Consider the following 17,224-nt stretch of genomic DNA (forward strand, 5'->3'; position numbering starts at 1 on the left):
CACACAACACCCAGCCACCACGAGGCAGAGAAAATCCCTGACCCCGCCGGGAATCGAACCCGGGAACCCGGGCGTGGAAAGCGAGAACGCTACCGCAAGACCACGAGATGCGGGCTTATTAATGTTTAAAAAACCCCGAAGCGACTTAGAGGACACTGAGACAAATAACTGAATAGAAGGCACACAGGAACACAAATGTCGGGAAATACCCCCAAAAAATGGTTCAAATGGCTCTAAGCACACTGGGACTTAACATCTTAACGTCAGTCCCCTAGACTTAGAACGACTTAAACCTAACTAACCTAAGGAGATCACACACATCCATGCCCGAGGCAGCATTCGAACCTGCGACTGTAGCAGCCGCGCGGTTCCGGACTGAAGCTCCTAGAACCGCTCGATCACAGCGGCCGGCAATGTGTTGGGTAGGGACACTACGAATGTAGTGTGTGGACATATAAGGTGAGAATGTGGGTCTCGCGGGAGGTGTGTGCGAGATAGCCCCTGGAGTCACACTATCCTCTGTGCCCTCGGTGGCTCAGATGGATAGAGCGTCTGCCATGTAAGCAGGAGATCCCGGGTTCGAGTCCCGGTCGGGGCACACATTTTCAACTGTCCCCGTTGACTTATATCAACGCCTGTACGCAGTTAAGGGTATTCATTTCATTGTAAGTTCTAAATAGCGCTTTCCATAATCCACCAGGCACGCACCTCAAGTTACAGAAACCGTAATGGTTCGAACTTGGGGGGTTCATATCGTTTAGATGTCAGAGAAATTGGAAAGAATGCCGGAACAAGCAATTGGCCACAACTCCCACCTCTTTAAAAATTCAACAAATAAGCTAACAGGATTTGATCTTCCCTGTGGTGAATGGTAGAGACTCAACAGCTTCCGAACTGAAGACGAAGGTATGTCCGAAACTTGAAGAAGGGGGCTTGTTGTGAAAGTTCTGAATATAACTGTTGTGGAAAGGAAATCTCAGTAAGAGAACTCTCTCTTCCATGCATTTAAACGTGCTCTGAACGGTTTGGATGAAGTGATACCATTTGGTACCCTTTCGTTACCAAATTTAAACCTTAACAAGTAAATACTTGCGAATTTTCTGTGTCCCGTACGGTAACAACAATAATAATAAATTCACAGACAAACTGTTGTACTTTACTAGAGCGTGTCATTTACAAGAAGTGAGCACGCTCAAAAGTGGCGGACTGCCGTACGTGATCTGCAACTAGCATATCACTTCACGCAAGAGATTTGACTGTACAAATAGATATAAATCGCTGATTCATTCATTACTAGAAACTTTGTTTTTGTATACCACTGGCCATACAAAATATCGAAAGTCCTCCACCCACAGCAGCATCTCATATCGGTATAACGTAGCACCCGCATGTCCTGCAAATTGTGTAACGTATATAATCACACCCACGCTACCGTTTGCTTTCACTTTCAAAATCCAACTTCCGTAGCGTGAAGCCTGCACCAATCCTCCGTACACATTTAGTTCTGCTTATTTTGCTGTGATTTGCTTGTGCCTCGTCGGACTTCTGTGAATTGTGTTCTATATAATGGAAATGGCTGCAGATATACATGTAGCGCCAACGAAACTGGTGTAGGTAAGCCTAATAAAACACAGAAATACACTCCTGGAAATGGAAAAAAGAACACATTGACACCGGTGTGTCAGACCCACCATACTTGCTCCGGACACTGCGAGAGGGCTGTACAAGCAATGATCACACGCACGGCACAGCGGACACACCAGGAACCGCGGTGTTGGCCGTCGAATGGCGCTAGCTGCGCAGCATTTGTGCACCGCCGCCGTCAGTGTCAGCCAGTTTGCCGTGGCATACGGAGCTCCATCGCAGTCTTTAACACTGGTAGCATGCCGCGACAGCGTGGACGTGAACCGTATGTGCAGTTGACGGACTTTGAGCGAGGGCGTATAGTGGGCATGCGGGAGGCCGGGTGGACGTACCGCCGAATTGCTCAACACGTGGGGCGTGAGGTCTCCACAGTACATCGATGTTGTCGCCAGTGGTCGGCGGAAGGTGCACGTGCCCGTCGACCTGGGACCGGACCGCAGCGACGCACGGATGCACGCCAAGACCGTAGGATCCTACGCAGTGCCGTAGGGGACCGCACCGCCACTTCCCAGCAAATTAGGGACACTGTTGCTCCTGGGGTATCGGCGAGGACCATTCGCAACCGTCTCCATGAAGCTGGGCTACGGTCCCGCACACCGTTAGGCCGTCTTCCGCTCACGCCCCAACATCGTGCAGCCCGCCTCCAGTGGTGTCGCGACAGGCGTGAATGGAGGGACGAATGGAGACGTGTCGTCTTCAGCGTTGAGAGTCGCTTCTGCCTTGGTGCCAATGATGGTCGTATGCGTGTTTGGCGCCGTGCAGGTGAGCACCACAATCAGGACTGCATACGACCGAGGCACACAGGGCCAACACCCGGCATCATGGTGTGGGGAGCGATCTCCTACACTGGCCGTACACCACTGGTGATCGTCGAGGGGACACTGAATAGTGCACGGTACATCCAAACCGTCATCGAACCCATCGTTCTACCATTCCTAGACGGCAAGGGAACTTGCTGTTCCAACAGGACAATGCACGTCCGCATGTATCCCGTGCCACCCAACGTGCTCTAGAAGGTGTAAGTCAACTACCCTGGCCAGCAAGATCTCCGGATCTGTCCCCCATTGAGCATGTTTGGGACTGGATGAAGCGTCGTCTCACGCGGTCTGCACGTCCAGCACGAATGCTGGTCCAACTGAGGCGCCAGGTGGAAATGGAATGGCAAGCCGTTCCACAGGACTACATCCAGCATCTCTACGATCGTTTCCATGGGAGAATAGCAGCCTGCATTGCTGCGAAAGGTGGATATACACTGTACTAGTGCCGACATTGTGCATGCTCTGTTGCCTGTGTCTATGTGCCTGTGGTACTGTCAGTGTGATCATGTGATGTATCTCACCCCAGGAATGTGTCAATAAAGTTTCCCCTTCCTGGGACAATGAATTCACGGTGTTCTTATTTCAATTTCCAGGAGTGTATGTAAACAGGCAGAATACGGCGCTGCGGTCGGCAGCGCCTATATAAGACAACAAGTATCTGGCGCAGTTGTTGGCTCGCTTACTGCTGCTACAATGGCAGGTTATCAAGATTTAAGTGAGTTTGAATGTGGTGGTATAGGTGGCGCACGAGCGATGGGACACAGCATTTCCGAGGTAGCGATGAAGTGGGGAATTTTCTGTACCACTATTTCACGAGTGTACCTTGAATATCAGGAATCCGGTAAAACATCAAATCTCCGACAACGCTGAGGCCAAAGAAAGATCCTGCAAGAACGGGACCAACGACGACTGAAGAGAACAGTTCAACGTGACAGAAGCGCAACCCTTCCGCAAATTGCTGCAGATTTCAGTGCTGGACCATCAGCAAGTGTCAGCCTGCGAACCATTGAACGAAACATCGACATGGGCTTTCGGAGCCGAAGGCCCACTCGTGTACCCTTGATGCCTGCACGACACAAAGCCTTACGCCTCGACTGGGCCCGTCAACACCGGCATTGGACTGTTGATGACTGAAAACATGTTGCTTAGTCGGACGAGTCTCGTTTCAAATTGTATCGAGCGGATGGACGTGAACTGCTATGGAGACAACTCATGAATCAATGGACCCTGCATGTCAGCAGGGGACTGTTCGAGCTGATGGAGGCTCTGTAATGGTGTGGGGCGTGTGCAGTTGGAGTGATATGGTATCCCTGATACGTCTAGATACGACTCTGACAGGTGACACGTACTTAAGCACCCTGTCTGATCACCTGCATTCATTCATGTCCACTGTGCATTTCGACGGACTTTGTCAATTCTAACAGAACAATGCGACAATCGACACTTCCATAATTGCTACAGAGTGGCTCCAGGAACATACCTCTGAGTGTAACCACTTCCTTTGGCCACCATACTCGCCAGACATGAACATTATTGAGCATATCTGGGATGCTTTGCAACATGCTGTTCAGAACAGATCTCCACCCCGTCGTATTCTTACGGATTTATGGATAGCCCTGCAGGATTCATGGTGTCAGTTCCTTCCAGCACTACTTCAGACATTAATCGAATCGATGCCACGTTGTGTTGCGGCACTTCTGCGTGCTCTCGAGGACCCTACGCGATATTAGGGAGGTGTATCAGTTCCTTTGACTCATCAGTTTATATTACTCATGCTTCTTAACATGAGTTACTCTTCACTGTTGTGGTACTGCTATAACAAACTCTGCTACCTCCAACTCTAATGACCACGAGCCACTTAATATTTCTTGTACCCCAAACATACAACGTAACCCAATAAATTAACTAAGGCTTAGGTTGGCAGTGTCGTATGCAATTTACAAAACAGTGATAAGAGTTGTACTCAGAAAAACACATTTTCCAGCACTTTACACGCAGATGCGTCAATGGTGAGACACTTCTAGCGTGGGACCAGTTTTTTTAATAAGGGGGCTACTGTACATGATTATTTCGTTTTCAAAGCACTATATTTTCCAAAATATTACATTTACAAATATTATTGATACATGAATAGAACCGTATGCTCACCAAGTTTGCATTTTGCACCGTCTCAGTCTTCTCAGATCAGAAAAACGGCCCGTACAGCTTCATCTCTGACATTAACCTTCCGCGATTCTCGTTTATGTGCTACAATTCCATTAGACTTTTCAGCGCCCCATACTCTCACAGTGTGGCTTTTAACCATTCCAAATAAATCGAAGGCTACTTCGTCGCTGAATATAAGCTTGGTGACGAAATTTTCATCCTCAAGTGCTTCCTGGATTGTGATGCAAAACTGAAGGCGCCAGCCATAACCTTCGATCTTTAATTGTTACATGACCTGCAGATGGTACGGTTTGAACTGTGACCGCCGTCCCAAAATCTTCCACATAATTTGCTGCGGTTTGGACTCGTACGAAATTTTCACTCACCCTTTCCATGGCTGCATCTAAAAACTTAGTCGATCAGTACTTTTCTGTTTACAGAGAATCAGTGTCCCACAATTGTCGATATCAACGCACAGTGGTCTGTTTACTTGGCGGTTCTTTTTCATAATTCCATCTGAATTCGTTCTGCACTCTTGTAACAGATAAACATCTATCATATTCCAACACACAAAAAGTGTTTCGTTGTTTTGTCACCATTGTGTCAAGACATTGTACTCGTAACACCAAGTGGAGGGCACAATGTAAACTCGGTGAGTTTACAGTTCTGTTTGTGCATCAATCATATTTGCACATGGTGTGTTAGGTCGTAATTATGGAACTGCTCAATCCGATCTCAGGGTTGCATCAATTCGTTACACAAATTCTCCACGTACTTTTGTCCCATATTAAGATTCGTATGCGCCTTCAGTCTCATTACCGCATCCCTCTAAACCTCACAGTATTCACAGTTACTATGTTTTGTTCATTCAAATTATTTGGGAGATACCCTCTCCTGTTCAATATTTCTTCTAGACTGCATTTAACGGGGACAGAGAAGTGTTTACTATCAGTAAAGGCCCATAAACGATCGATGTATCACTAGCCATTACAGCAACGATTTCGCCTGTAGTCCGTCGGTCCCTTCCACCCTGCTACACACGAGCGATGTATCAAACAGCTTCAACCAGTATCTCAAATATCGATGAGCCATTAAGCGGTATAGAAAATCAACTGTTATACATAGGGGGAGATCCGTACACAGACTAATAATTGCAACAAAAATAAAAGAAATGCGAGTTCATTTTATTAAACTCGTTTTGACGTTGTGGATTATGTTACAGAATATATTACTTTTTTCGTGGACGCCAAGTGTGTTGTGAATATCTTTAAGGTAATATTTTGTAAATATACCTTAAAATCCTCGATTCCTTTCTCATTTATTATTCATGTCGTGTAACCACAAGCATTTACGCTATGTTTCTGCGATCTCAATGTGTGTATAAAAATTCTAACAATCACAGTATTTCTGGTTTCCGTAACACTTATTGTAATTAATGTGACGGAGAGAGAAATTATATGAAACGGCGAGAAAACTAAAGTTATCTCTGCAGTAGCTACTGCACACCTTTAAAAATTTGACTCAGCTTTCTCAGTTAATATTAGCTACTTCCGTTTAGATGTTAAAAAGTTGAATGAAGCGTCAAGTTGTTCATTAATACCATCTGGAGGCCTATATGTTTTGATTATTACTATTAACTTTCCATGAGTCTACGACACAAATGGTTCAAATGGCTCTGAGCACAATGGGACTTAACATCTGTGGTCATCAGTCCCCTAGAACTTAGAACTACTTAAACCTAACTAACCTAAGGACATCAGACACATCCATGCCCGAGGCAGGATTCGAACCTGCGACACAAATTTCAGGATGGTAATCACTGTAAGATCTGAACATGTTTTTTTTTTAAATTTTGTATCCCTTATTAATGTAAATGGCAACTCCTCATTCGTCTTCAGTTTTCAGTGGCCCGTGATTCCTGAATAACTCTATAAATTCTAACGGAAAATCCTTCCTTCAAAGGGCCATGGCGAAACAAAACAAAACTCCAGAACCACTTAATAGCTAAAGCAATGTATCGCAGCTAGCAGCCACGTTGCCACACGCGATCGTCGGCGATTCGTCGAGTTACTTGGGACATATGAGCGATCAGCGGTCGATCACTGCGGTACGACATATGGTCACGGACGGGCAACCTATGGACAGATTGTGCGAATAGCAGATGAGAAACAGTTGCTCAGATCCTAAGAGGATCAACTTTTCCGCGAATTTGAGTGAAAATTATTTCAGAAAATGAAATTGTTGATCGGGAAGCATAGTGTGGTGCCTCCAGCCACCTAACTGGTAACGTTTTCTTTCATCACACACAATGACTTCCTTTCCAAAACGTGATTTCTGAGCATTTTGTTTGTCTATTGAGGGCAGATGACTTTGATGAGCTTTTGTAGAGGCTCAAGTTTATGTCGTTGTTGACGACGAGAGGCGACGGAGAAAGGGTGACACCGAGTGCGAGCACGTAGCCTGCGCCTTTCGAATAGCACGCAAGGAAATTGGGGACGAGTGACGCTTTGAGACTAACGTCTGCATCTTGTGGGCGAACCACATAACCCTATTCGATGCAGAGAGATTTGGTATTTAACACATGAGTCTGGCTCAGTCTGCGACCGGAAACTTTAAGTCAATGTGTCTTCTCCCCTCGCCATTCAGGCATTCGTGAGGAAAATCAGCTGGATTCGTAGTGACAGTCTCCGCGTCGAGCATCACTATACTGGAGAGTTACGTCCTCAATAATGAAGATGCGTACATTCACTCGGATAGTTAAGAAAACGGCACGAAAACTAAATTTGTGTTGCGTGATGTAGAGTTTGTAGGAGTCAAACGAAGGGCCTCACCACGCTAATGCGCGGATAGCAGGTCTGATGTAGGAAACATGAGGCTGCTGTGCTTCAGGCCCAAAAAATATACTGTGGTTTGTCGTCTGCAGATGCTCTATATTTTTTGTTCTTCGAGGTCACAGCAGTGAACTCATAAACACACTTCACATCTCTCGTGGTTATAAAGTGTGGAAGACAGCAGCAGACGTTAGTAGACCGGCAGCGGTTAAGTGTGGTGGCGTGCGTGATCAGTCAAGGGTGCTTTATGTCTTATGTAGTGCTGTTAGGTCTTTTGCGCTATCGTCACTTACACCGTTTGCTGTCGGCGTACTGAAGCACGTAATGCAAAAGGCAGATGAAAAAGACAGACATCTGCTGCCCAAATGGTGAAGCCATAGTCATGCTTTTTTAGACTGATCCTGCCACTACATCGTATGATTACTTGGCGGGGCGAACAGATGGGCTTCAGTGTAGCGCTCAAAGTTTAGTGTTAGTGTCTGTCGCCGTAATCATAAGCTACGCCAGTGCTATGACTACCGGCTTCATAACCGTATAGATGTCAAAAATTTAACTGCCGAAGTGAATGTGTACTGTTTGTAGTGCATTATTAACTACCCATTTTTCGTCGCATTTGACGAAGACAAATTTAATTTTCACATTTCTTAAGATTTCTGCAAACTCACATAACTGCAATGACGTATTATTAACATGGTCATTTTTTCTTTAGCATATGTAAATTCATCATTGAAATCAGTTCCGTGGGAGTGAAGTTAACCTATTACTCTGTTAGTCATCATAAATATATGTGCATTTACTGGGGGATTAAAACTATATACCCTCGTATGTCAATAATCATTTTAAAAGCAATTTCGTTTCGTATTCCGAAGGAAGTGGCAGCAAAGCGGATTACATATTGAAATTTCACTTACTTCAGTGAGAGTCAAGTCGTTAGAAATTCATGCGATTTTGAGACCACCAAGATCACAAACAAATTAGAGTTTAGTTACGAACCAGTACTGACAAGTTTTATTGACACGGGTGTAACCCCGTATACTATGCAATTTGTTTTTGATGCAAAAGGAGCGTTAAGTAAATCAAATATCAGTTATTTATCACCCTCTCCCACGTGGTCTGAGATCGCTTTTTGTACATCCCGTGAGCAGAGGGTATTTCTGGTAAACAACCTTTGGAAACATTTCATAGAATCTCGTTTCCTTTTTCCATGATCCCAAAAAAAGTATAACTAACTTATCACTGAACGTAACTAAAGATCTATAAGCAAATGACGAAAAAGATAAGAAGATCAAAAGGGAAAGAATTTTTAACAAAATCTCCAAGAAGAAAGAATGTCGTGGGGTTGGGTGGGGAAAGGGGGAGTGACGAAATGGGCAACATTGCACAGTGATCAAAAAGTTACTTTTTTTTAGAGGAACAAGGTTCAGATACCCGTCCAGTCAAAACCTTTCAGGTATCCTGCGTAAAACATTATAGCACAATGGTAGCATGGTTCCCTCAATGAAGACGGCCTCTGTGGCCGAGCGGTTCTAGGCGCTTCAGTCCGGAACCGCGCAACTGCTACGGTCGCAGGTCCGAATCCTGCCTCGGGCATGGATGACTGTCATTTCCTTAGGTTAGTTAGGTTTAAGTACGGTACTGGCCATTACAATTACTACACCAAGAACAAATGCAGGAGATAAACGGGGATTCATTGGACAAATATATTGTACTAGAACTGACATGTGATTACATTTTCACGCAATTTGGGTGCATAGATCCTGAGAAATCAGTTCTCAGAACAACCACCTCTGGCCATAGTAACGGCCTTGATACGCCTGGGCATTGAGTCAAACAGAGCTTGGATGGTGTGTACAGTTACAGCTGCCCATGCAGCTTCAACACGATACCACAGTTAATCAAGAGTAGTGACTGGCGTATTGTGACGAGCCAGTTGCTCGGCCACCATTGACCAGACGTTTTCAGTTGGTGAGAGATCTGGAGAATGTGCTGGCCAGGGCAGCAGTCAAACATTTTCTCTATCCAGACAGGCCCTTACAGTACCTGCAATATGCGGTCGTGCAATATCCTGCTGAAATGTAGGGGTTTGCAGGGATCGAATGAAGGGTAGAGCCACGGGTCGTAACACATCTTAAATGTAACGTCCACTGTTCAAAGTGCCGTCAATGCGAACAAGAGGTGACCGAGACGTGTAACCAATGGCACCCCATACCATCACGCCAGGTGATACGCCAGTATGGCGATGACGAATACACGCTTCCTATGTACGTTCACCGCGATGTCGCCAAACACGGATGCGACCATCATGATGCTGTAAACAGAACCTGGATTCATCCCAAAAAATGACATTTTCCCATTCGTGCACCCAGGTTCGTCGTTGAGTACACCATCGCAGGCGCTCCTGTCTGTGATGCAGCGTCAAGGCTAACCGCAGCCATGGTCTCCGAGCTGATAGTCCATGCTGCTGCAAACGTCATCGAACTGTTCGTGCAGATAGTTGTTGTCTTGCAAACGTCCCCATCTGTTGACTCAGGAATCGAGACGTAGCTGCACGATCCGTTACAGCTATGCGCATAAGATGCCTGTCATCTCGACTGCTAGTGATACGAGGCCGTTGGGATCCAGCACCCTCCTGAACCCACCGATTCCATATTGTGCTAACAGTCATTGGATCTCGACCAACGCGAGCAGCAATGTCGCGATACGATAAACCGCAATGACGATAGGCTACAATCCGACCTTCATCAAAGTCGGCAACGTAATGGTACGCATTTCTCCTTCTTACACGAGGCATCACAACAACGTTTCACCAGGCAACGCCGGCCAACTGCTGTTTGTGTATCAGAAATCGTTTGGAAACTTTCCTCATGTCAGCACGTTGTATGTGTCGCCACTGGCGCCAACCTTATGTGAATGCTCTGAAACGCTAACCATTTGCGTATCACAACATCTTCTTCCTGTCGGTTAAATATCGCGTCTGTAGCACGCCATCTTCGTGGTGTAGCAATTTTAATGGCCAGTAGTGTAGTTCTAAGTTCTAGGGGACTGATGGCCTCAGATGTCAAGTCCCATAGTGCTCAGAGCCATCTGAACCCTCAATAAAATCGTATAACGTAATTCCTCCAACTGTATCATTGGCTCCTATGACCCACCTATCTTCGCAGCGTTTAATTATCTTAGAGTACCTCTTGTTTTTTCACAGACTTGAAAAAATACCACGAGTGCTCAGCAGATGCAAACTCACAAGTGATTCCTGGAGCTGATAGTAGCGTCTACGGCAATCCCGGCGCTTGACGGTCCAAATGAGTTTCAAGACAGGATAAACAAAAGAATATAGAAAAGAAAACTTGAGCACGAGGCACAGAACAAGCATATAACCACGTGAAGCTGTCAGAAAAAATTATCCTTTGGGATGTTGTTCATCTCGCTCGTCACGTTACCTTGAATATCGGTTATGTCGTCAGAGCATTGACCCATCATATGAATTTTTGCACTTTGACGTTTTGCGGTGGGTTGATATTGATAATGCCAGATCTTGTTAAGTTTGATCATTTGTTCTAGAACAGAATTTCAGTCAAGTCTCGGAAAGTATCCATGCTTGGTCGGGGGACAAGGTGTGAGGGACAAACTTTGGACACACTTTTCTCTTCTTCAAAACGTTCTGGAGAATGTGGAATGTCCTGAACACTTGATTTAAAACTGTGCTCCATTGCGATTTGTGACACACCAACGTTGACACACTATCTCCGCACGTGCACTACGCAACACTGCTTGCTCACAACTGATGGGGGCTGATCGATTTCACATCTGTTGTTTAAACTTGTTAGTTCAAGCTACCACCGCAGTTACTGCGATCATGTCGCTTTTACGCCAGTCATAAAATCCGTCTCGGAACTTTTTGGACAGACATTGTGCAATAAGCTTATAGATGTTGCAGCCCTCCTTATTTTCCGTGCTTGCTAAGAAAAATTGGGGGTGAATTCCGCTTTTTGCGAAATACAGCTTGATTAGTTTTCCTGTACTCAAACATGTTTCAGTACTTCCTGTGCTGTCTGTACGAGTTTTATTTGTTTTCTTTCCCACATTATGCGTATGTTGGTAGTTTTAATCTCCCATGGATTCTGCATTTGTCGTGGTGTTTTTCCTTTGATTTTCCTTGAACCTGCTGACGGAAATAGTGAAAGACTGCATAATAGGCCTGTCTGTGGCCTTGTCTGTGCTTCCTCCACGTATAACAGTTTCAGTGTACTCTTTGCTTCAGACAGACAGATGCACTCACATTGCGATTCGGAGATATTCTTCTTGATTCCCATGCACTTACATAGTCCAACACGATAAAGCACCAGCTTATTTCGCACATTTTGTTCTCAAACACCTGAGTTAGATTTTCCTTAAAGTGTGGAGATGAAGGTGAAGTTCTGCTGCGTGGCCAGGATATTCTCATCTGGCCCCACTTGCGTTTTTGTAGTGGATTTAAATGTAAAGTATTATCTGCGAGAGACCTTTCGAGACAGAAGAGCCTCTCGCTGCCGACGATATTGTTCCAACGACACCGCCGTTATTCGAACGAGCAAAACATATGAATTACGTGTGGCTCAACTGACTCGTGTAATTCTTTCGAATGGACGCCACTTTGGCGACCTTCGTATCCCCAGCCCACGCCAATAGTCCAACAGGGGAAAGGGCATCTACAGTATAATGCGAAACCACGTATCCTTCGTAGCGCATCTTCGCATAATTGAGAACAGAAGATTTAGTTAAACGTAAACCTACATATTCTCTGGTACGAGCGGGCTTTGTTGGCAAGGCCTTTCGATTTCCAGGCGCACGCTTCATCACTACTCCACCACATACGACGAGTCGTACATAAGATTCGTGCGACTGTGTAATGTCTGCACTGAAAAGGGTTACGTCACGTTGGTGAACTGCAATGAATATAGCACCTTCCTCAGATAATCAAGCTTTAAAAATGTGCGTCTGCATGCAGTTTTATCGTCTCCAGAAAACCAGTGGCAAACATGAAAATCTCAAATTGATGTATCAGTTGTCTTCTTTTATTCTTGGGCCCAAAGCAGTATTAAATTTCTTGAACGAAGTCATGATCCTGCGTGAGGATTTTTTTAAAATTTGAAACGGAGAATTTATTTAATTTCATTTGATTTGAGATTAACCAATTTTGCCGCTTTGGCTTATCATGCGAGATCACACAGAAATTACATATGTGCTTATACCATTTAATGCTGCACGTAGTAAGCAGTGTGGAAAGAACAACTTGTAATGCCGTCCCTAATAAGAATGCAGTACATGATAATGTGCAGATATGGAGATGCTTCTGTATCTGTTACACTCTCTTCCTGATGTCGCCAGTGAAGCCGAGGTCGCTAGCTTACGCCTGTCCAGTGGCGCTCGACTGGGAGGTAGCCAAATACCGGTGGTAGTTGAAATTTTCATTGTCAGTATTTCGACCACAAGGGGAAGAGAATTTTTAGATTAACGCTGCTAACAACCAGTTTCCAGTAAGATCCTGATTTATTTTCAGATCACTGCGCAGTGTCTCGTGGAGTGAGGACAAGCGATACTGTTGATGGTGATCTGTCTGTTGGACAGGGAAGAGCCCAGCATTTCACTTGGTGCTGATCTGGAGGAGTAGGCTAAGCCAACACCGGATATCCCCCTCTCCCTTCTCTCATCATTGAAAAAGAAACGTAATACCACACTATAAACACCCGTTACTATCACGAAGACTCAGCAAATACACTTAAGACACCACTCTCGTTATAAGGTACAGAGTGGCCACTATTCGCTGAAAAAGGAAACCCTATCCGATAACGTGGCCGAAAAAGACCTCCGCGTGTCCCAGTTAACTGTGTCATACCACTCTTTCGTAACTGTGTGAAGTCACTTGATAGTGCCCAAAGGGCCGACAGTGACTAATCGCAAATGAAATGAAGTAAATTGTCTATTTCAAACGAAAGCAATCTCAGGTAGGGAAATCATTTATTTAATGTTGAACAAAAAAAGGAAACTGCGTTTTTGCCCCACTAATATTTCTTTATTTCGATCCTGTTTCCGACTAGTTGGGCCACCATTAGGAAAAAGCTGACTAGCGCTCAAGAAAGACACTAATATGTAGGAAACCAAACATTAGAAGCAAAGGTACTGTCAACATAACAGAATCTTCCGTCGTGTCGTGATGTGAGAGATGTCAAATCGAAAGTTATTCACTTACGTTATGCATTAGGCATGTTAAATTACAGTGTTAAATTATAGAATAACATGCTTAATGCCTCTGTGTATTGGTAGCAGCTTTGTTTGCAACGTTTAGTTTCCCACACATTAGTGTCTCTTGTGAACGACAGGTAGTTGAAGAGTAAATGGAAAAAGTTCCAAGTTCCAAATCTCACATTTGTCAGGAGAATCAAGAAACAATGAACGGTATCCCTTCTTGTGCATAACTTGTAAGTATCAAAGAAACTGAGAAGGTATTCTGACATAATAGAATCACCATGCCCATCTCATTACTGTAAAAATAATGAGGCAAATTAGAAAATAAATAATTTATTAAGAATGTTCTAGGTGCCATACCGAGGAACTGACTGGTTCCTAGTGCCAGTAAGAAGTTTTATTTCATTTGTAATACAGAGGCACCACCTTTAGTTGGATAATACAAGTACAGAAATACAGCAGTAATATTTTACTATCAGAAATGTAGCCAACAACAACTATGTCTCATTTCTTTCAAATTTTTTAGAAGGGAGTAACAAAAACAAATCCAGGAAAAGAAGTCTCAGTATTGACTTCTGTTTCATACAAAACTCCATTCTTGGGTTTAGATGGTGCAAAGTTTACTGCAAAACTCCCTGTGCCGTTGAGGAAGAAATGGCAACATCATTAAGAGGTCTTTCTGTTTCGTATTTCATAAACGTGGCTGGTCTTTCAGACGAAGTACGGTATGGCATACATGACTCATGGTCTTTCCTCTTTTGAATACATTGACATTTTTTCTAGTCTTCTGTTTAGATTAAGAATTTTTTCTATCTATTTGAAAAGAGTACGACACACTTCGATCATACAGCATTTGGAAATCTTACACTCTTGCAATGACTACAAATTTCGGCAGCACCTTTAAAACAAAAGAAGGCAGTTGTTTGCAGTGGCATTGCGTGGAATGGGTTCATAGCGGTAGCTGAGTCAACAATTTTGTGCAAATCTTGTGGAACAAAGAAAAGCCTTACCTCCGATTCTTCGTCTCCTAGCAATTGGAAAATCCCGTCGCAGCACAAAAATCTGTGCCCACTCACCAAAAACTTGTGTGTTATGTCTTGAAATCGTCTCAGGCTCAATTGAGTACCATTGCGTGACATAAGGACCATGCGTCAGCTAGTAATGATTTGAAACATTCTGTGCATGGTATGGCACTTGGATCAAGTGTAGCGACATGCACCGGAGTACCGGAAACGCAACAGCACTGAAGACGCGTTTTGTGAAAAAATTCCACTTAGAACGTTTTCCATTTCTTCCATTCAGTTCTTTCCTGACGATAGCCCAGTGAGCCGAAGACCGGTTCGAAAAATGTAATAGCAAAAAAAAAAAAGGCTCTGAGCACTATGGGACTCAACTGCTGAGGTCATTAGTCCCCTAGAACTTAGAACTAGTGAAACCTAACTAACCTAAGGACATCACAAACATCCATGCCCGAGGCAGGATTCGAACCTGCGACCGTAGCGGTCTCGCGGTTCCAGACTGCAGCGCCTCTAACCGCACGGCCACTTCGGCCGGCAAGTACTAGCAGAACAAAAAGGCAATTTATTTGTTTGCCAACAAACAATATATTGAAATTGTTCTCCCAAGAAGTGACGAAAGAATCCAAAATATGAAAATTACTTATTCCATCAAAATGATGCATTTGTATGTGTTCAACATCCTTGGGGGCTTGTCTCGTCATCACACAAACACACTGTGTGTTCCAGAAGGACCGTAAGCACAAGATGAGATCGTAGTATGTACAGCGGGATAAAGGCTCATTTTTGGCCGCGATGTGTAGAAGAGGGGCAAAGGTCAGTCAGGATTAGCCTCTGCCATGCACTGTGTAGTGGTGTGCCGAGGATGTTTGCAGAAGGCTGGCGAGTGTAGCCGTGTGCGCACTCACCGGCGGGGCACGTGGAGCTGCAGCAAGCGGCGCGGCCGCAGCGAAACGGCGGAGTCGACCATCGCGCACACACTGCGGCCGGGCCGCAGCCACCGCCACCACCGACGCTTCTGCCAGGGAACGGGACTGCGCATGCGCGAGCGACAGTCGCCGCTCCCGTGACCCGCTACCGCGCAGAGCCGCATCGCGCCCTTGTTTTGGCCAGACCACTCCTCCCGGCCACGGACCGTCGCGGCCGGCCTTCGCTTCCGGCTACCTCCCCATTGATACGCGCGTTACTCAGGCCATTTTTACACGGCACGGATTTTGCTTCAGCGGTCACTGCCAGTTGCAGCGGCTGATGTATCTTTACTATTTACGGTACAAGGCACGCCCTACAATCTAATACATAATGATGAAACGTATTCGAAAATTGCCAATACGCTACCAGCAAAGTTACACAAGATAAACCACCTGAAACTTCACCGTAGATATTGCAGAAATGTTTTTGTGCAAACAAACTTTTGTAAATGGAACAGTGCCTATTGACATTAAGAGACTTGAGGAAAAGCTGGAGGATTGGAGGAAGGCACTAGAAGAAAGAGGGATGAAAATTAGCAGGACAAAGTCAGAATATTTAGCACTGAATATGCAGATGAGGTCTTGTAAGATCCAGGATGATGAGCTGAAATCGGCCTGCAAATTTAAATACCTGGGGTCGTACTTACAGAGGGACGGAGGACTGGAAAGCGAGATACAACACCGAATAAATTGCGGTTGGAACAACTGGAGGAAAATGAGTGGAGTGTTGTGTGACAAGAAGGTGATCATTGGGTTGGAAGGGAAAGAGTAAAAGTCGGCGGTAAGGCCTGTTATGATATACGAGGCAGAGACATGGCCGATCACAGTAGCCCAGGAAAGGAAGATGGAAGTGGTGGAAATGAGGTTGCTGAGGTGGATGAGTGGGGTAACAAGGAAGGACAGGATTAGAAATGAATTTGTTAGAGGAGCTGTGAAAGTGGGACCCATGGGAAAAAAGATACTAGAGAGCAGAGTAAGGTGGTACGGACACTTACAGAGAGAAGGTGAAGAGTATATCGGAAACAGAGTTGAAGATATAAAGATTGAAGGAACAAGAAGGAGAGGAAAACCGAAGATGAGGTGGAAGGATAAGATATCCGGGGGCCTAAGGGAGAAAGGATGGAAGAAGGAAGAGGCAATGGATAGAGAACTATGGAGGAGAAGGATCCGGAAGAGCAACGCCGACGCTGCGTGACGTGGGACGAGGCGACGATAAAGAAGAAGAAGAAGAGTGCCTGTTGACATTAACAGACTAAAATTAGGATAAATTAGAATGTCAATGGTGTTTTTTGCAGGATTGTAGTGCCAGCCGTTTACGATATACAGTAATTTTTTTTTTTAAGATTCCACACTTCACTTGTTTGCGCCATTCAACCTGTGTAGTTGCTACTTGCTAGGGTTACAGGGTGCACATACAAACACCTACAATATGTTCCTTGAGTGTAATGGGACTTGCTACTCAGCGTGTGACAGTCCAAGCACTAGGTCGTGAGTGGACGGTGGACGATGGGATTTAGAAATGCAGAAGAAGCCGACATGCTCATGGTGTATGGATAACGTAGGAAGAATACAGTTTGTTC

The 17,224-nt window shown here is 44.9% G+C and overlaps 1 protein-coding gene and 1 non-coding gene across 2 annotated transcripts in view; one reads left to right on the forward strand and one right to left on the reverse strand.

Moving 5' to 3' along the window:
• The window catches only part of LOC124606099 (heparan sulfate 2-O-sulfotransferase pipe), a 275,172-nt gene extending 259,403 nt beyond the window's left edge, over positions 1–15,769 (reverse strand). Inside the window, exon 1 of the mRNA XM_047138065.1 lies at positions 15,585–15,769. Coding sequence (XP_046994021.1) covers positions 15,585–15,769 — 185 coding nt within the window. The remainder of the gene's footprint in view (positions 1–15,584) is intronic.
• Trnat-ugu lies at positions 524–598 on the forward strand. Its single transcript has one exon. It is a non-coding gene; the product is annotated as a tRNA-Thr (tRNA).
• Positions 15,770–17,224: the final 1,455 nt, after the last annotated feature.

This window comes from Schistocerca americana, chromosome 3 (assembly GCF_021461395.2).
Source record: "Schistocerca americana isolate TAMUIC-IGC-003095 chromosome 3, iqSchAmer2.1, whole genome shotgun sequence".
In the NCBI taxonomy this organism is placed as follows: domain Eukaryota; kingdom Metazoa; phylum Arthropoda; class Insecta; order Orthoptera; family Acrididae; genus Schistocerca; species Schistocerca americana.